The 19,667-nt window shown below is 56.6% G+C and overlaps 6 protein-coding genes across 6 annotated transcripts; 3 read left to right on the forward strand and 3 right to left on the reverse strand.

Annotated features, from left to right (window-relative positions):
* Positions 1–183: 183 nt before the first annotated feature.
* UV8b_00101 (uncharacterized protein) lies at positions 184–771 on the forward strand (the record flags this gene model as incomplete). The annotated part of the gene is made up of 2 exons (XM_043137599.1): positions 184–519; positions 586–771. 2 exons carry the CDS (start codon positions 184–186, stop codon positions 769–771), a joined length of 522 nt encoding a protein of 173 aa, XP_042993533.1.
* A 369-nt stretch (positions 772–1,140) lies between these two features.
* On the reverse strand, positions 1,141–3,654 carry UV8b_00102 (uncharacterized protein; the record flags this gene model as incomplete). The annotated part of the gene is made up of 5 exons (XM_043137600.1): positions 1,141–1,202; positions 1,307–2,995; positions 3,073–3,140; positions 3,231–3,326; positions 3,464–3,654. The coding sequence occupies 5 exons, from the start codon at positions 3,652–3,654 to the stop codon at positions 1,141–1,143; spliced, it is 2,106 nt and encodes a 701-aa protein (XP_042993534.1).
* Positions 3,655–5,731: 2,077 nt separating this feature from the next.
* Positions 5,732–6,231, forward strand: UV8b_00103 (uncharacterized protein; the record flags this gene model as incomplete). The annotated part of the gene is made up of 2 exons (XM_043137601.1): positions 5,732–5,959; positions 6,196–6,231. The coding sequence occupies 2 exons, from the start codon at positions 5,732–5,734 to the stop codon at positions 6,229–6,231; spliced, it is 264 nt and encodes an 87-aa protein (XP_042993535.1).
* Positions 6,232–6,686: 455 nt separating this feature from the next.
* Positions 6,687–8,557, reverse strand: UV8b_00104 (uncharacterized protein; the record flags this gene model as incomplete). The annotated part of the gene is made up of 2 exons (XM_043137602.1): positions 6,687–8,332; positions 8,416–8,557. The coding sequence occupies 2 exons, from the start codon at positions 8,555–8,557 to the stop codon at positions 6,687–6,689; spliced, it is 1,788 nt and encodes a 595-aa protein (XP_042993536.1).
* Positions 8,558–13,935: 5,378 nt separating this feature from the next.
* Positions 13,936–14,232, forward strand: UV8b_00105 (uncharacterized protein; the record flags this gene model as incomplete). Its single annotated transcript, XM_043137603.1, has 1 exon — positions 13,936–14,232. The coding sequence occupies one exon, from the start codon at positions 13,936–13,938 to the stop codon at positions 14,230–14,232; it is 297 nt and encodes a 98-aa protein (XP_042993537.1).
* A 1,825-nt stretch (positions 14,233–16,057) lies between these two features.
* On the reverse strand, positions 16,058–18,033 carry UV8b_00106 (uncharacterized protein; the record flags this gene model as incomplete). Its single annotated transcript, XM_043137604.1, has 2 exons — positions 16,058–17,766; positions 17,844–18,033. 2 exons carry the CDS (start codon positions 18,031–18,033, stop codon positions 16,058–16,060), a joined length of 1,899 nt encoding a protein of 632 aa, XP_042993538.1.
* Positions 18,034–19,667: the final 1,634 nt, after the last annotated feature.

Consider the following 19,667-nt stretch of genomic DNA (forward strand, 5'->3'; position numbering starts at 1 on the left):
CCCCCAGCGTTACGGGCATGTCCTTGGCCGAGGGGTTTCATCGCACACGCATCTTACACACAACCAACTACGGGAGTCCGGAGTGCACGAGACGCATGCTCGGCACTCTCGACTGACGCTGCCGCATGCGCCCACGCTTTGCCACGGCAGACGGCCTGGCCTGCCACCGCGTCGCTCGGCTTGATGACGAGCGCCTCGCCCGAGGGCCCGCATCCGCCTCCCGTCTACGGAGTGTGGTCGTCAAGAGCTTCCACACCCACCGCCCCGGGCATCCGCGACATCTGGACGGCCATGGACCTGCCCCCCCGACGGCCTCGACTCGCTCGTCCTCCCCGACGAAAGCAGCCCGCGGCCCAGCATCCCGTCCTTCAAAATCGGGCCCCTGGCCCCAGGCGTCCATCGCCCTCTCCGCCCTGGCCGCCCACGGCGCCGACGTCCTCTGAGGTCACGGCGACGAGGGATACGGGCTACGGGACCTTGACGGCCGCGAGGCACGCCGCCGACATGGACGGGGTGGACGTTGGGCGGGACCTGATGCCGTGTCCGGCTGGGGAGAGCACGGCGTCCTGGGTGGATGGATGAAAGCTCATGTTTACGGGGGGCGAGATGGGACGCCTGCGTATTCACAAAGCAGGTCGCAACATCCACGGCCGCGAGCACCATCGCCTGCAGGCACCCCAAAACCATGTGCAAAGACCACCGTCGCTAGCCCCGACCCGACTTGGCGGCATCGACCATCCTCGTCTCGAGTCGTGTCACGAAGAAGAATAAAGGTCAGATTACGTGTCCCGCCTGCTTCCCACTACCTTGTGCTACATACACCTGCGACCACTCGACTTGACTTGTTTCTTCCTTTCCTTTCTGTTTCATTTTTTTTACCGCAGGAGCTCTCCCCTCCCTATTTTTTTTTCCTTTTATTTGCCTTTTTTTTCGTTTTGGGCAGTGGACATCATATCCTGGTCGTATGCGCCCCTACAGAACAAGAATGCTATCGAATCAATCGCGACGCAAAAACTCCGCCGGGTGGTGTGCGAAGACGAACGGTGACGAACAAGATGCAACAGGGGTGGCCTTGTGGGAAAGGGAAAGAAAAATAAATAAATTAAAACAGCAGCAAAGGCCAAGGGCCGCTGTTGGACATCATGAGCCGTGCAGACCACAGGTTCTTTCCTGCATTAATTCTCTGCGCTGCTTGTCTTTTTCTGTGACGGGTTGTCAGCATTCGCTTTTGGAAAAAGGGGGAAAAGAAGAAGAAGAAGAAGAAGAACTAGAGAGAGAGAGAGAGAGAGAGAGTTCGTCTACTTACCATCGTCAAAGACGAGAAATTCGTGCAGGCCTGATCCGGCCGGCACCATGGGTAGAACCGGCACCTTCTTGTCCGTCACAACCTCCAGCAGAGCAGGCCCGTCCGTGTTGATCAGCCACTTCAGGCTGTCGACAACATCCGCCGGGTCGCTGACGCGGCGGGACTGCACGCGCATCGACTCGGCCAGCTTCATAAAGTCGGGGTTGACCTGGTGCGTGTGGGCGTAGCGATCCTCGTAAAAGAGGTTCTGCCATTGCGTAACCATTCCCTGCTCCTCGTTGTTCAGGACAATGATCTTGACGCCAATGTTGAACTGGGACGCGGTGGCCAGTTCGGTCAGAGTCATGCCAAACGAGGCGTCGCCGTCAATGTCGATGACCAGGGCGTCGGGCCGCGCAACCTTGGCGCCGATGGCGGCGGGCAGACCGTAGCCCATGGTTCCGAGACCCCCAGAGGTAATCATGGTTCGAGGGTGTCTCCATCGGAAATGCTGCGCGGTCCACATCTGGTGTTGGCCGACGCCGGTGGCAATGTACGTCTTGTGCTTCAGGTCCGCCGTCAGGTTGCTGAGCTCCTCAATGAGGGTTTGGGGCTTGATGAGACCGCCGCGGGCTCGCTCGTAGTGAGACAGCGGCCACTTTTTCTTCCACTCGCGAATCCTGTCAAACCATGCCTTGCGGTCCTGCATCGATCGCGCTTGGACCTCGGGCAGGAGGAGCTTGATGCTGGCGCCAACATCTCCCTCAATCGCCTCGGTGGCCTGGACAACCTTGTTGATATTCTTGGGCATGATCTCAAAGTGGACGATGCCGCCTCGATTCTGAGCGGCGGCAGCCTTTGCGCCGGGCGCAAACTTGGCAATGTTGCCGGTGACGCGGTCGTCGAAGCGGCCGCCGAGGGCAAGGATCAAGTCTGCCTCTTGCATGGCCATGTTGGCATAGGCGGAGCCGTGCATGCCTAGCATGTGCAGCGACTTGTCATCAAGCTCGTCGAAACCGCCCAGGCCTTGCAGGGTCGTGGTGACGGGAATGGAACACTTGTCGGCGAGTTCCTTCAACAGCTCGGGGCCGCCTTCGGACTGGATGATGCCCTGCCCGGCGTAGATGACGGGCTGCTTGGCAATGTTGACAAGGTCGGCAACGCGTCTCACGGAAGCTTGCAGCTGTCGCTGGCTGTGCTCCATGGCGGCGCGAGACGCCGCGCTAGGCAGGGACGGAAGAGTGGCGTCGGTCGGGATAGCCCTTCGCAGGATTCCAGCCGTGACATCCTTGGGCAAATCGACGAGCACGGGGCCGGGACGACCAGAGGTGGCGATCTCGAAGGCTTCGTTGATTCGGCGAGGTAGTTCGGCGACGTTTTTGACCATGACGTTCCACTTGGTGCAGGCGCGAGAGATGCCCACAACATCGGCCTCCTGGAACGCATCACTCCCGATGGCGGTGGTGGGAACCTGCCCGCAGAAGACAACCAAGGGGGTCCCGTCCGAGAGGGCATCGGTGCAAGGGGTGATGACATTGGTGGCTCCGGGGCCAGAAGTGACGAGAACGACACCGGGTTTACCACTAGCTCTGGCGTAACCCTCGGCCATGTGGCCAGCGCCTTGCTCGTGTCTAGGAAGGATAAATTCGAAATGCTTCGAATTGTAGATGGCATCGAATACGGGAAGAATAGCACCGCCGGGGTATCCAACTACAAGAGCAGGTTTGAAAAACGTTGGTCAAGTTCTGGCGTCGGGGGGGGTGGGGGGGGGGGGAACGTAAACGTACAGATGTGTTTAACGCCGTGTCTAAGCATCATCTCGTGAAATATTTCACCTCCCGTCTTGCCGATAAATCTGCGCAAGAAAGGAAAAATAAGGTCAGCCCCTTGATCCGAGGTGTTTGGGTGTTGGGCACTGAGGCGCCAACATGTGCTTTCAACATACGACTCGTCCATCTCATTTTTGCATTGATTCGAGAGCGGCTGCACATGGCTTCGGTCTTGGGCATTGAAAGAAGAGCTCGGTACGGCACGCACGAGACTGTCTACCCCATTACATGGTTCTTGGTTAGTTCTCATGCAGTTGGAGAGTTTTTTTTTCTTTTTTTCTTTTTATTTTTTTTCTGGTCATTTTTGCAGAGGCCGATGCCGGCAGGCTCCCAGCCGAAAGGCACTTACGGCGCAGACGATGTGGCAGTGGCAGTGGCAGTGGCAGTGGCAGTGGCAGCGGCGGCAGTCGCTTGACTTCTTTGACCTGAAGGAACCGTTTTCGAAGTCTTGACGGCAGGGGAAGAGGTCGTCAGCGTGAATGATCTGGTTTGGCCCAGGACTCTCAGGGCGGCCTTGGAGGCCTGGCGACTTCGGAGCATGGCGAAAACGGGTTGCGGCGGCCAGCGATAGATGGATGACTGGTCAGAAGGGGGGGAAGGGGGTATAAAATCCAAGTCGAGTCACTTTGGGCAAGTCGGGCTCGGGGGACTTGGCAAAAGATGGTCGGCGGAGAGACTCGTCGCAGCCAAGGCGAAAGGGAATCGAAGGGGCAGGCGAGGCGAGTCTGCGATTAGCCAGACGCTTTTCTGGATTTTTGTCTTGAAAAAAAAAAAAAAAAAAAAAAAAAAAAAAAAAAAAAAAAAAAAAAAAAAAAAAAAAAGGTCGACGACAGAACTTGGCTTGGACAGAGTTTTGAGAGGCGACCCAAGCGCCAAAGAGAGGAGGTGGGGGGGGGGGGGGAGTGGGGCGGAAGGCTGGCTGCAAGCCGGCACGGTCACGACCCATTCAATTCCCCAGTCGGTTCGCGTCGCCCGTTTCGTCGATCAGTCAGTCCACCGACTTGTGACTTTCCGAGTCGACGAAACGACACGACGCGAAACCGGCGGCCGCGGCTCGAGCAAGCATGGCTTGACCGCCGACAGGAGGGAGCGCTGAAATTCAGCTTTGCCAAGCGCCATTGCTGCGGTTCTGCAGCGTCAATAGCAGCCCGCGCGGGTTTGACGGTCTGGCAGCGCCTCGAGCGCGACGGAATACGGAGTACGTATACCAAAGTCCAAGAGCGGACCCCCCCCTTCCTTCCTTGCTTGCTTGCTTGCTTGCGTCTGGTCCGTCGGTCCTTCCTTCCCTGGGTCGTTGACCAAGTAGGGCAGAGTGTTTTGTTTGTTGGTAGAACGCCGTCAGTCCGTTTCCTTCCATTCGTTTCTTCTACGCCGGCTCTGTGGAGGATGCTGCGCGGCCGGCCACTTGCTGGCGGCGACTTACTTGACCGCGTTTCTGCTCTCTCGAATGCTAACCACGGCTTCAACATTCAACATTGTCACCTGCCCCCCCTGTCCCCCCCCGCCCGCGGGCAATGGCAAAGGATGGGCCGAGGTGGGGCTCCTCTCCTCGCCACCTGAGGCTGTTGGTGGGTCAATGGTCAAAGGCATCAAGGTGGGGGGGCATCCAGGTGCCAGCCAGCCCGCCAGCCCGCCAGCCCAGCTGCAACAGTCTCCAACTCCCGGCTCCCTAATAATCTAATAATTCGCCAAACAGAGTTGACCCGCAAGCCCGCTCTCACGGGGCATTGCCCATTGCCATTGCCCATTGCCCATTGCCTCTGCATCGCGAAACCCGGCCTTTTAGAGCCGATCTGCCGTTCCGCCGTTCTGCCGTCCTGCCGTTCTGTCGTTCTGCCGTTCTGCTTCCCGTCGTCACAGATTCCGCCAATGCGCATGATCCGGTGCGGTGCCGCTGTGCCACACAAAAAGGCACACATGCATGCATGCATTGCATTGCATCCCGCATCCGCGCCCAAACGCTACTCCAGCAATCCGCTCCACCCGGCCGACAGCCAGCCAGCCAGCCAGCCAGTCGACCGCCGGTTTTCTTCCTCACCCCATCCAATGACGCCGGCTGACTGGGGCAAGCGGTCGGCCGTGACAGCGGCTACTGTCGACTCCTGGTGTTGGGAAGCAACCGGGTCAATCCAAGGTCTGGAGTAGGGCCTCCTCCTCCTCCTCCTCCTCCTCCTCCTCCTCAGGGACGGATCCGAACACGGAGATGAGTCATCTTACCCCGGCTACGGCGCCAAGTGCAGAGAAAAGACAAGAGGAAAAACGAGGAAAAGAAAAGGGCGATTCTGCATCCGCAGTTTCAGTCTCTCTAGTGGCCAACCCCAGACCAACAAAGCCTCCCTTGCATGCATGCTTCGACAGTTCGACTCATCCCAGCGGCAGCGCCGCGCCCCGAAACCGCAGCAAAGAGGCTGGGTGGGGCCTCTGCAGGCCTGGACTGCCGAGACCGGCAACAAGCCATGACCATCAATTGCATACCGAGTACTCCCGTACCCAGGTGCCGAGTGGGGCAAGCCCACATGCAGCTATCGCAGTACTCCGTACATATATACATATAATACCCAATAAAGTCACACATTGTGCGCGCGTCACACTTTTGGTGCAACAGCCGCAGCCATCAATGCACCTGCCGTCTGGTGTGCTGTCAGCGCCGTCTAGCCCCAAGGGCCGGGCCATCACCAGCTTCAATTCCTGGGCCTTTTGCAACCTCAAATCCAGTTCCGGATCCAATCCGATGGGGCTTTTTTATATTAAACGCAGCACATGTGCTCGTGAGATCTGGGTTGGGACTTTGTTTCTCAACCCGGACCCCCCATTCCATCCAAGTGCCATTGTCGTGTTGCCCAAGGTACATAAGTTGACGTTTCGCCAACCGCACGTTTTTCGCATGCACGAGACGCCATATATACATAGCCTTGGGAGAAAAATCTCTCCGTCTTTCCAATTACACGTTCCGCATGCATTGCATTGCGGCATTGCCGGGATGTTGTTCTTGCGTCTACCATGCGTGCTCGCTGTGCCAAAAACATGCCCGAGTAAATAAAAACTGGTGAGAAAAAAAAAAAAACCACCCCCTTTATCCAGAGAGCCTCTGTCGACCCCATAATCGTGTCCCCTTGAAACTCCCCAATGGTGTATTCTTGTAAGTCGTCTTCGGATAGCCGTTTAGCGAGCATGATGGTATCTAGACATGTTGTACTAAAATGTTTACAAAGTGCTCCAAAGGCCAGTCAAGGTAAAAGACGTGCTTGATACAAAGAGAGAGAGAGAGAGAGAGACAAAAAAAAAAAAAAAAAGTAAGACATGGCGGCCGTTTCATATCTGCAGACATAAGCAGGAAAGCGTAATGTTGGGTATAAACGGGGAAAAACAAAATCGTCAGCATGGGCAAACACTAGGGAAAACTGGTATGTTGTCCAGGTTGTTCTAAAATGTGCCCACGAACAAAACAATCCATCCAAATAGTAAACAGATCAGCGGAATGCTCAAGTCGTAAAAGCTTTGCCGTCTGTTTACGGCCGCATTCGCGTCCCGATGGGAAGCTGAAGACATCATCACCGACGCGCTCCAGGGCCCTACATGCCCATCATTGTCGGCATCATTTGGGGCGGAACAGGGCTTCCGTGCGGTGTTGCCTTTTTGCTGGGTCGAAGGCTTTCCATGTTGGTCACTGTGCTCCAGGACGCTGGTCGCTTGTGTGGCACTGGCGTGGCCGGCCGAACCAAGCACGTCTGGCTGGCATTCATCGAATAGTCGTAAAGGCCGTGAGGAACGCCAACCTGAGGCTGTTGATACAGATACGTCTCCATGCTGTAAAGCGAGTCGTGAGGGCTTTGCTCCATTTTCATGGCATACATCGCATGGCCGTCAAGCTGAGAGTTCACTTGCTTGGGCAAGACTTGGGACGCCTCCGGGGCAAACTTGGGCGCATCAACGGGCCACACAGTCTCGTTCGGGATGGGATACGGCGTTCCAGGATGAGGGCCAGTGGTCATGTCTTCGCCCATGACAGTGTCCATGTTGCCGTTGGGTGTTGATGCTGGCGGCGCAGAAGTAACGCCGACTGCAGCGACTGCAGCAGCAGCAGAGCCATTGGGTCTCAGCCCGCTGGCTGAAGTCGCAGGACGTGACGATCGTTTGCCTTGCCGGCTCGGTAGCTTGAACACCGACGTTGCTATGCTCGTCCGACTTTTCGGCGTCCTCGAGGAAGAGGCGTCATCTTCAGATTTGTGACCGTCGCCATTGGCGACATCGTGACCGGGAGTGTTGATCGAACACGACTTGCGGTAGGGCAGTTGGAAATACCTGTCCATCTCACTTGGCGGCGGCGTAGCCGGCCCGGTGAATGGAGCGGTTCCCAGAATGAAGGCCAGCCGAACGAGGTTGGATATGTCGTTGCCGAGATGCCGGCATTCGAGCATGAGCTTCAAGTCTCCGGATGAGCGTGGCCGCCAGTAGAGCTGTTGTCGTTTTTCCTTGGGCCAGATACAAGTCTTCCATATGGGCTTTACTTGCGGCTGCCGCATCAGGTTTTGAATCTGGATCCTGTACTCCCAGTCCTTGACGTCCTGTCCCTCCTCAAAGTGTTTTGCAATGTGTTCAAAATGCTTGTCCCTGGTTGCCGACGCTTCGTCGGCGGATTGCGCTTCGAATACACGCTCTTTACAGGTGCTGAATCCGCAGGAGAAGATGACTTGGGTGCACAGGTCGGTTCGGGCCGTGCTGTTGGGCAAGGCCTTGGTTCGGTGAGCTTCCTTGGCGTGGGTACTGTAGGCTCTTTCGGTGGAGAAGGATAAATGGCAACCCTTTGTATGACAGATCCAGACGACGTTGGCGCTGTGGAAGTTGTGCAGGTGCTTCTTGAAATCGCTTTTGCGCCCGAACCCTACGGGACTGTTGTCAAGAAAGCACATGGGGCACTGATATTTTTTGGATGTCGGGGCAACCATCCGTGGCGATGGGTGGGAGGTGATGTAGTCGCTGAAGGGTAAAGGCACTGGCTCGGCAGCTGGCGAGTCTAGCCAAGAACGCTCGCTCGTCTTGCCGCTACCGTCCGGTTCATGCATCGCATGTATTTCGCGACATTCATCCGGCCATGTGTACTGAGTATGAATGGACGCATCGTCCGATCTGCAGTGCGACGCATCCGACCCCGTCCACCCCAAGGAAGGACCACTAACACTGCTGAGCAGGGTACTGGCAGACAGTGTTGAATCCCCAGCTGACCAAGCAAAGAAAAAGAACGGGGGGAAAGTCATTAGAATCACGGCTTGATGATTACTGCCTGCTGCTGAGCACACTCACAAGATGCGGGAGAGCCGGTCAAGGCACATAAGAGACTGGGGATTCCATATCTCTGAACCAACATCAGAAGCTGTTGCTGATCTTCGTCTGTCAAAGGCCGCACGTTGGCGTCTTCTTGAGCTTGGCTGGGATAAGGAAGCATGGCCGAACACTGGCGTTGCAGTTGTGTGAGAGGGTTGCAACACAGGAGAGTAAATTGCGAATCGTAAAAGGCATATATGCAAGCAGAGTTTTCGGCATCCGTGACGGTTCACAGCGTCTGCAAAACCAGTACCCAAGCGAACTCGACGTCTTGGCCACAACCACTCGCGCAGCGGCGCGGGGGGTTGATGGATCGTGGGGATCTGTAATAGTCCCAAAGACTTTTGACCCTCACTCTCTCTCTCTCTCTCTCTCGGTTAAATATGATGAAGAATGATGACAGATCAAACGGGCAAGGCGCCTAAAACGCGAGACGTGTGGACGGGGATCAATGCCAACCACAGGCGTAGAAATGAGCAACGGCCACGGCACCCGGACAAATCGGCAGGATGGCCAACGCCTGGGGTCGATCTGAGTACCGGACCTGTTACAGAAGGTAACGTGAAGAAGCCGCCGAGATATGAACGATTGATCAACTATTTTGAAAGAAATGACGGGCTGGCGCGGGTGACAGAAAAGGCAGAGAAGAGACAATCGAGGCGTTGGCTTCTAGAAGATGTCCCAAGTTTCATGGCAGATAATCTTCTGGGCACGCCCAGGCCGCTACACCAAAAGAGGACTTGGCTGCTCAGCCAGGTCTTATTTTGTCTGTTACATACCTTGGCCCAGGGTTCCAACGGCTGTGACTTTTGTCCATCGAACCTATCGAGTTGCGGCCGGGGCTGCAGGGTCCCCGTTGTCAAGGCAGGTAGGTAGGTACCTTGGGTAGGAAGGTAGGTAAACAGGTAGCAAGTATGTACTCCGTACGCAGTAGAGACACACCAAGGGGCTGCGTCATTTCTCACCGCAGGCTCAACGCATTCTGAAACGCCGCATGCTGCCCATGTTACGACAGCCACGTTGAAGGAAAGGGTGTGATGCGGTTTGCAACAAAGGCGGCCCTCCACATGGGTCAGGGCGAGGCACACGCCGACGTCCTTTTCTTTATTCCTGAATCCTGACCACATGGCTCAGCTGCGGATCAAGGAAGCCATGGTGAGATGGACCTACCTCTTGGTAACAGATGCTCTCACTCTTCCCTCTGCAGCTACTCGGTCTTGGGACTCTTGGGCAAAGACTCAGCCACCGGCATCGTGGTCGCCAAAAACCGTGCGGGGAGTTGGCTTGCTTGCCTCCTTTAGCACTCTCAAGGGATGGATGGCCAGGTGAAATTAGTTGCTGAGCCATTGACCCTTGCCATGACTTGTCAGCCATCTGTCCCACCTCTGCATCTATTGGAAGCAGCCGAGTGGGGCCCATGGCCATGGTCTGCTGGTGCTGCCCTGGATTTGTCGGTAGTAGTAGATAGGATGTACTGTGCCGTTCTTCTAGAAGACGGCGTGAGTGAGACAAGCCATGGGTCAATGGTATCAACTGGTATCAACTGGTATGTGGAGTGGGCGCTGCGGTGTGCCAGCCCGTGCCGTACTCGGTACGCGTCTGGTCCGTTCACAATGAAAAAGGAGGCGTTGCGGTGCAAATAGTGCAGCCACAGCTGTCATGGTGGGAAAAGGGGTCCGGCGATCGAGGAGCATGACGTGGGAAGGCGTCAACTGCCACCGAACTGTCCTGGCAAGGTCCTGACAAGGTCCTGCTCCGGAGGAAAAGAAAAAAAAAAAAAAAAAAAAAAAAAAAAAAAAAAAAAAAAAGGCGGAAAACCGAAAGCAGGGTAGGACGAGGATTGGCAACTCCACGGTTGCATCTGCAGTTGCCTTAAGCGAGAAATGACCACTATCAGATGAGGAACCAGCCGCAAACTGCAGTGCAGGGTGATGATGCAGGCAAATGATGGGAGTCTCCGAGTAACGCGACGTACCTTGGGAGGTAATGAAGGAATGTGGGTGGTTGCAGCAGGACTGGAGAGTCTCAGCACTTGCAAGGTTTCCAAGGTTGGTTTTTCCATTGGGCGCGTCACTGCGGAAGAAGTAACCTGGTGCCCAAGGCGGGTACGGTACGTACCTGGTACCTGGGTAGGCCCCATGCCAGCATCCCATGCCAGCAGCACCTCAGTGTTTGCAAAGCAACCGCCACCAAAAGGCCCAAGTGCAAATAAAAGGAAAAATAAAAAAAAATAAAAAAAAAGAAAAAAAAAAGAAAAAAAGAAGGAAAAAAAAATGGGCCAGATACGTGGAAACGAGAGCCAAGTCAAAATCTGCAAGTCACGCAAAGCCCTATGCGTTGACTAACTCGTGCAGAGCGTGACCGTGGAAAGCGCAGACTCCCTTGGGTCCCCCATACTTGCCACCATTGTAACCTTTGGTGTCGTGAAAATAGGGTTATTTGCATCGCAGACAGTGGCTAAGAAGCGGGTCAGTCTTATCACCTCGATCCCAAAGTATATCTTGCTACTTGCTTCATCTCTCCAAGCCCAACCCCATCGAAATGGCAAAGTGCGCACTACTACTCTCGCCGCTCAGCGACATGCAAACGAATAGTCGGGTTAAGGATCTGACAGTCGGTTTGAGGATCTGCGTATCCTTAGTCTTCTGCACACTCCGTGCGTTGACTTGTCGACACCGCAGTGCGGCCCTGTCCGACCTGGAGGCTGACTGACGATGATGCTAAGCGGCCGGAGATGACAGTAAGACAGCAAAGTAAGAATCCTTGTAATGGAGGATGGGGGTAGCCCAAGACAAGATTTTCATCAACAAACGAATGCCGTTGGCCAAGAAAATACGGAGTCCCCCGAGCCCCGGTCGAGATGCTACTCGGGGTGGCTGAAAGTGTCCGAAAGGGAACTACATGGTTGACATACATATAGTTGACGCCCCCATGGTCCGTCCATCCATCCCTTTCTCAATGCCAGCTCCAGGAGGGGCCCGCTTCCTGTTGCTTCTTGGGACGAGACGGCGACGAAAGATGGTTGAATCTGCAGGCCGGCCTGCGTACCAAAAGCAAACGTTGGCCATCCATGGGAATGTGGAAAGAATTGACAGGCTTTAAATCATCCTGCAGCCTTTCAGGTATACTGTTCCATTCTTGCTGGCCTTGGATTCTGCAGTGTCGCCATTTGCCGGGATAGTCAGCATGCGAATTGCTTGCCCCTGCTTTAACCCCCCTCCAACCCCCCTGCCCTGGGGCGAGGACGTCGCAGGGGTGTGACGGCAATGCCGGGGATTCTTTTCTGTAACACAAACATACAGAACCAGGTTGCCTTGCGGTCCGCTCCGCTTTGCCAACAGGCATTGCTAGATGATGACTCCTTACGGAGTACGCTCAACGATGTATGAAGAAAGAGACGCACACCTAACTGCCGGGAAATGGACGTGTGGTTTGGATGATGGGATTACCAAAGTCAACAGTGTTCAACTTTGTTCTTTTTCGCACCGCCATACGACCTGTCGGTTTCTTTGGCGAAAAGTATTTCATGCATGAAATAATTGACCGTCTTGCAGCTTTCACTACTGACTCATGCAGTTTGATTCCATGCTCTCCCGTCGATATTCGGATCAAAGCGCGAAATTAGCCGATGCGTGCCGGTGGCACGAGATGATCCCGGCTTTGATAACCACCAACCACGAGGCAAGACAATCCGTGCTGTAGCGCTATTGCTTTATTGCTTCCAGTCTGGAGTCTCCAGCCTTCTTCCCTGTCAAGTTATCAGCTCCACCGTTTTTGAAATGGGCATTGCATAAAAACAAGCCTCAAAGCCATTGTCAAACACAAGCACCTCGTAGCCGACTGCTGGGCACGTGGTGTGTGAAGGCCGTAGAAACGCCGCAGTCAACAGCAGTTGTCGGCCAACATGTCAGGATGGCTCTGCGCGCCAAGCAAACCGAGGCGTGAAATGTTTGCAGTGAGCCAAAACGTAGCATTTTGATGAGGCACGTAGTGAGTGATGTGTGTGCGGACGAAGAGTTCCAGGATTGCGCTCCGTACAGACTCCAGAGACATGTCTCATCGTCGGGAGACCCGCAGCACAAAGGGCTTTAGCTTTGGAAAAATGTGTCAAGCAGAGAATACGACGTCGGCACGTTCGTCGGAAACGATAAAATTGGCTTATGCGGAGCCCTTAGATATGGGAAGCCTTGTCGGAGAATCCAGATGCCTTGGAGAGATTGTCAATACCAGGAGATTCAGGACAGGGATTTCGGGCTGCTAGGGGGTGGTGGGGGGTACCTCCTACCTTAGCTGCCTCCAGGTATGTACCTACCTAAGGTAGCCAGGGTCAAAAGGTACATACATACATTATGTAGGTTGCTGAGGCAAGCATTTATCAGGCAGCCTGAGCCAGCCCAGGAACCTTGACTCGGTGGACAGTGCTATTCTATGTTGCAGCAGGATTTTCGGGGAACACTAGGGGCGAAGATGCAACCAGGCAGCTTTTAATGCCGTGCCCGTGCCCACTTGATTAAACTTGATTAAACTTGATTAATGGCCCGTACTCGATCCGTACTCGACAAGAAGCCCCGCCGCGCAATTTAGCCGAAGCCGCCTGGCACTTTATGCAAACGCTAAACGCTGCGTGTGCATGGTATGGTGTTCCCTGGCAGCATTCACGGCCAGCAGCCAGGTGCGCCAGGCGGGAGCCAGGCGGGAGCCAAACAGTGAACCAGCTGTTCACAGAGGACGAACTGCCCCCATACCTTACTTCATGGCAAGAGCTGGTACGGAGTACATAGTACGTACATACCTACGTACCTAGAGGTACATACGTACATAGAGGTACCTGACGACTGGACTTTGAATGCCGCCAACGCCTGGCCCGCCTGGCCCTAACTCACTATATCAGCTCCCCACAGTAATGGCGCCCCCACTGCCCCTTGCCAAAGTCCCAGTCCGAGTCCGGACTCGGCTGCGTCTTTCCCAAGACTTCAACATTGAAATGTTGCATTTGACATTGAACCTTGCGGTTTTGTCGCCACAGCACAGAACAGCACAGCACAGCACAGCACAGCACAGCACAGCACAGCACAGCACAGCACAGCACAGCGTGCCGACGCTGAGCACCACCTGCCGCTGCCGCCTATGGCCTTAGCTGGGCTCTACCCGATGTAAACTGGACAAAGGCCGGAGAGCAGATCGAGAGGCCAGGCCTGATTCTGCATTCTGAAGCCGAACAGTATAGTATAAGCTTGGCGGCAGTGCCGAAGCAGGCAACAACGGGTCTGGACGACCGATATGAATGCAGAGTCGTCGCAGCATTCGTCTGGGGAGTCTTTTCCCAAACCAGCCGCGGTCAATCGACATGTCGTGCACATGCAAGTAAGCGCATGCTTTTCGTGGTGCTGACGATTTCTTCGAGTGATGGGAATCCGGCGGGAAACATGGCCGTGTCATGATGGACCGCTGGCAGCATTGTGTACCTTGCTCCAGCTACTTGACTCTCCATAGCCATTGATGCTCGAGAATCAAGAGCTTGGCCCCAGAAACGAATCGAGCTCGGAAACAAAGCGGTCGGCAGAGCTAACGTCGAGGGAACAGGGCAGCACTGCAAAGCTCAAGTCGCAAGCTCGCGCTCGACTTCCGCCCAGCCAAGAGGTATGGAAGCGGCAGCGGCAAATCGCTTCCTGTGAAGACGAGCTCGAACACGCAGTATTAGGCAGAAAGGACGACGCGCCGGACTGCCGAGCACAACCCGACGATTGCGAATCAACCAAGCGTCTCAAAGAGCTCCGAGTCCCGCTAAACGCTTGACATGTCTGGTTGACATGCACGTCGAGCTCGTTTTTTTTTAATCGGCACTGAAAATCCCATTCCTCTCTTGCGACCCAGGTAGACATGATGATGGGGTTGTCTCCGTGGCACTTCCGCCGTGCTTTTACCTGTGCAGCATGTACTCGCATGGTCCGTTCCAGCCATGCTCCCAGCAGTGACGTTGGCGACTTGCTTGCACCGTCCCGTCGAATTGCTTTCTCTCATCTAAATCAGTAGCAGCACAATGATGCCGGTTCTCTGTCTGCCATGCATCTTCCCCTGCTCAACTGGTTTGATAAGCGGCCACGGGCCCCGAATCACGGATACGGTTACTCCCATTGATGGCGGCCTCGACTGAGCCTGGCAGCCGGAGAAGTGACCAGGTGTCGCGAAAAGGTAACTTGCCGCCCTTGATGGGTCAACAAGGCGTCGCCTAGCAATGATGGTGGGACGGGTTTCGCGCGCGGGAAGATGCGTCAGAGTACCAGCACGGCTGGGTTGTTGCAGAGCCCGAACGCGAACGACACGCAGGTCGCCACGCAGCCAGCTCCCAGGATCGCTCCGGGGAACGTGAAGGACGATCAAGGGGTGAACGGAGACGCACCCGTTGGTTCCCCCCTCGGAAAGGCCACTTTTTGCAATGTCAGCCAGCCCGGTGCGCGACGTGATGCCCGAGACACCAGAGACGGTGAGGACGAGCCCAAGGTGCGCCCACCGTCGAGCCTGTTGTTGCTCAGCTGCGCGCTGCGGCCTACATGGCTGTTCTGTTTCATCAGCCTCTTCATCATTGCCCTTTACGTGTGGTGTACTGCAACTAACAGCGGTTTCGCATTCCTCGATAGCATGTCCATCACACCGTTGAAATGCTCGCGGTAAATCTCCGACAAATGGCCAGCTGAACAAGGAGTTCCGGTCCACAGCTGAGGCTTGATGCACAGCCCAGGAGGGTCTTTTGGTCTTTGCTCGGGAACTGCCGTCCCGCGGCAGACAGCAAACAGAAGTATGCAATCTCCCCCGTGGAGAGGTTCTGCGGCTCGCAAGCCCAGCCGACCTCGGGGGCAACCTCCAACAGGCCGAAGAGGCCAAAGATCGATCAACGATAGCTAGCGATTTCTAGCCCTTTACTAGCAACCAACCCCGGGGGCAACCTCCACAGGTCAAAGATCGATCAACGATAGGTAGCTATTTCTAGCCCTTTACTATATGGCAACCAACCCCCGGGGCAACCTCCACAGGCCAAAGATCCATCCATCGATAGACAGGGTAGCCACGTCCAGCCCCTCACCATGTCGCCTCGCCCTCCTGCGCAGACGGCATCCCAAGGCAGCGAGCGACGCGACAATGCACCTTGATTGAGCAGCCTCCTTCGACCGGTACTGTACAGATAGCTACACTCGTCTCGCCACGCGACGCAAAGCGCCATTCACCTCCTGTTGAGCCCCCTTTTTTCCCCCCCGGTTTCCCCCCATGCCTGCCCCGTTACTCCGGATGGTTCTGCAGTTGGTGTACACATTCGCAACATTACAAGATAGTACTCCGTGACGCCCCTTGCCCCCTTTGCACACAACACGGCTATTGCGTCTTGATTACGTTCCGCCTCGTTGGTTCTCCTTTTTTCCAAAGCCGACCCGTGACATTATGGTTCCGCCCGATAACATGATGTGATAGCGTACAAGTCCGGCGCACTGGCTGGCCGCGACAAAAGAAAACAGGGAGAATGAAGAGAAAAAGAAGATACAGAAAAAAGAAGATACAGAAAAAGAAAATACAGAAAAAAAGCAGAAATAAAAGAAAAAAGAAAGAAAGTCAAAGGTCATGCAGACGTCTAGACTGATCGTCCTGGAGACGCGAGACGGACCCGTCCGCCCATGCCGTGGTCTGAGCTCAATGGGTTCATTTCGTATGTGTCTCCTGGCATCGGGGTTGTCGCCGCCGCCGCCGCCGCCGCCGCGGTGTGGTGCGCGGCGTGGTGGTGGTGGTGCAGTGCCATCTGCGGATAGTGTCCCAGCCAGTTCTCGCGGGCGGAGCTGATGGCGTCGCTGCTGCTGCAGTCGCCGCTCATATCGATATCCAGCCCCGGCGACATGCCGGTCGTCGCTACGGGCGGAGCGACGACCGGCAGGCCGTGGAAGCTTGCCGGGTGCACCACGGCGTCGGGCTCGTGCGCCACGCCCAGAAACTGCGCGGCAGGCGCCGGGTGCTGGTGCTGGTGCTGGTGCTGGTGCTGGTGCTGTTGTTGAGCCTGCATGGCGGCTGCGGCTGCCGCTCCGGGCATCATGACCGGGGATTGGGCGTGGTACATGGCCGGACTGGCGGCGTGGTAGAACAGGTGAGGCGGAGTCAGCGGCCGCAAGGACGGTCCCGCCGATTCATCGGTGTACACGCCGAGCCCGCCGCCTCGCTGCATGCTCCGCTCCGAGGAAAACGGGTCGACGGAGCGAGGCCCTTGCTGGGGGTGCACGTCGCCGTTGTAAGGCTCGTAGTCGAGCGACCCCATCGGAGCCCCGACCGACATCTTGAACTGGCCGAACCGCTGCTGCTGATGCTGATGCTGCTGCTGCTGCTGCTGCTGCTCTCTGTCGGGATCATCCTCCTCCTCCTGCTGCTGCTGCTGCTGCTGCTGCCGTGGACTGTGCGACCTCCTGTGCCTGTACGGAGCCGGACATCTCTCCCTGACCGGAGGCTCGAGCTTCCCTTCCAAGCCGGAGAGCCCCCCCCCGTTGGCGGAGCCAAGCGCAATGAGGAAGCGGATCAGGAACGGCAGGTTCTCCAGGTGCCCCGCCTCGAGAATCTTTCGAGCCGCCATGCTCGTCTGCGTGTCCCACTGCAAGCCCGGCGTGTCCGGCGCCTCCGTCTCGGGCCACGCCTTGTCCCAGAGGGCCGAGGCGTGCGACTGCCTCAGCAGGTTGCGCACCCTGGTCGAGTAGCTCCACCGGCCGCCGTTGGACCCTTCCTCAAAGTGCTTGACGATGTGGCCCGAGTACTCCTTGAGGGTGGCCGGGGCATCCTCCTCCGAGGGCGCCTCGAACACGCGGGTGCAGTTTTCGAAGCCGCACGCAAAGACGGTCTGGGGGCACACCTTGACCATGGCCTCGTCCACGTTCATGTGGGAGCGGCCGTGGGCGTTGCGAAGGTGCGTCTGGTAGGCGCTCTGCCAGTCGTAGGCCATCTTGCAGCCCGGGTGCTGGCAGAACCACATGGCGTTCTTGTTGTGGAAGTTTTCAATGTGTCGCCTCAGGTCGTTGCGGCGCGTGCACGTCTTGCGGATGCTCTCCTCGGCGCAGAAGCCGCAGGCGTAGTCGAGCCTCTGCGACGTCGTGGAGCCTGCCGACGAGGACGCGCGATCGGCGGTGGATTGTCGTCGTGACCTGTGGGAGAGGTGGTTGTTTGACGGGGTGCGCCGAGGCGTCGGGACGTAGTTTGGGTAGCCAACGGCTGCGTGTGCCAGGCCTGTTGCCGAGTGGTTGCTGACGGCGTCGCCTCCAGATTTGAGAAACTGCTGCGAAAAGGCCGTCTCTGGTAATGAGACGAGGCCTGGGGAGGGGGGGGAAGGAATGATGGTCAGTCTTTGGGCTCTCTCTTCATTCGCTCAAGGAAAACATAAACATTACCTGAAGGGCTCAACGCCAGCTCTTCCTCTATCAGACGGTTGACCTCCTCCCTGCCATACCTCTCGAGTAGATGACGAACGAGAACGCGGGGGTTGTTGTGCCCGTTTAGGGCGGTTGGCGAGACGGCCAAAGGACTTTCCACGTCCGACTCGGGGGTCATCATGCAGGACGGGCTAGAGGTCGAGGACATGTTGAGCTACAGACGAACAAGCCCGAAAGAGATTCAATCTCGCCGCAGCGTCCCCAACCGCAGGCAAGGCCCAGCTTGTCCGGTTTGGTGATGACGGTTCAACCACTTGGCATGCAGATGAGCCAGTTTTTTTCTTTTCTTTTCTTTTCTTGTCTTTTTTCACCACCAACATGCAGTGGCAGGGGCGGCGTGGAATCGGGGGGAGCTGTTCTGTTCACAGGTATCTTTTGTCGGGATGCCGAGGAAGACTCTGCTGGTATAGCCTGCAGGATGAAGGCGGTTGGTTTGGCAAAAATTGGCCGGCGGCGGCGAAGCCGTCCTGTGATTACGAGCGTCTGGCGGGCGAGGACCTCGGTTTTTGGGGCGGCGATGACACGGTTTTCCCCTGCGTGTCGTGAATCCCGGATGGGGGAAAGCAGCGGCAAGGGGGAAGAAGAAAGCAAGGCTTGAGATGGTAACAGATCCCGGCTATAACGAGGCGGCGCGAGAGTGTGGCTGGAGATGTTGCCCTTTTGTGCCCGGCTCTTCTGGGAACTGGTGAATAGGATAGGATAGAAGGAGACGGAGGAGAAGAAGGAGAAGAAAAAGAAGAGAACAAGAAAGACACAGAGGAGCATGCAGATAGATGAAGGGTCAATATATTCATGTCAACTATCAAACACAAAAGGCAGTCTGAGACGGGCTCCAAGACGTCAGCTCCAGACATAGCCGGCCTGTCACTTTGCAGGCCTGGACCATGTTTGACCTGACGTCCTGGACACACCCTCTTGCCGTTTACGGGAAACGGCAGCAGGGGGAGCCGGGGGAAGGGGGAGGGGGAGGAGGGAGAAAGGCGCATTCTCCCCCAGGAAACAACGCCTGCATGATACTATGTTGCATGGGACCAGGGACCATGTGGGTGTTGCCTAGCGGCGGGCTGAGCAGAGGGGCTGTTTGCCAGTCTGGTGCGAGGCAGGCCGGGCGTGGTTCGTTCTTCTGCTGGGGGTGTGCGGGAACGGGCTGGCACCGCTGGGGATTTTCACCAGCAATACGGCCAAGGCTCGTGGGCGGTTGAAGAAGGCAAGGCCTGGACTCTGGACACGCCCCAGGGCCCAGGGGAACAGGGGTGGTGGTGGTTGGCAGCTGGGAGCTGCGAGATTGCGGCACGTCGTCGATACTCTCGACTGTTCGTACCAAAGAGAGCAAGGCCCAGCAAGCAGGCGAGCCGGCGGCAAGGCACGCCCGCCGTCTCCGGCATCCTGGCAAAGGAGCGCCATGCTCGCTTGGTTTGGTTAAGCGTTTTGGGGGGGGGGGGGGGGGGGGGGAAGGGGTTTGGTGCTGGGCGTACATACCAGTAACCACGCACTGCTTGCTGTATTATAAAATATTGTGATAGAGCGAAGCGGCCCCCCTTCCCTCCACCCCCCCCCCCCCCACGCCCCCTCCGGAAAGGGGGACCAGGTTCATTCGCTATTCTCCCAGCGGCCGGGGCCAGCCTTTTCCTCGCCTTTCTTTTTCTCGCGCCAGGCAACCGGCGGCGGCTTGACCAAGCAGCCAGAGGTGCCACCCGGGTTGCGAATATCTTACTCGCTATGATGCGATGGCAGGCTCCCCACGCTGCCTACCGTAGTTGACTGGCGACTGCGGTGACGCGG

This window comes from Ustilaginoidea virens, chromosome 1, assembly GCF_000687475.1.
Source record: "Ustilaginoidea virens chromosome 1, complete sequence".
NCBI classification, from domain to species: domain Eukaryota; kingdom Fungi; phylum Ascomycota; class Sordariomycetes; order Hypocreales; family Clavicipitaceae; genus Ustilaginoidea; species Ustilaginoidea virens.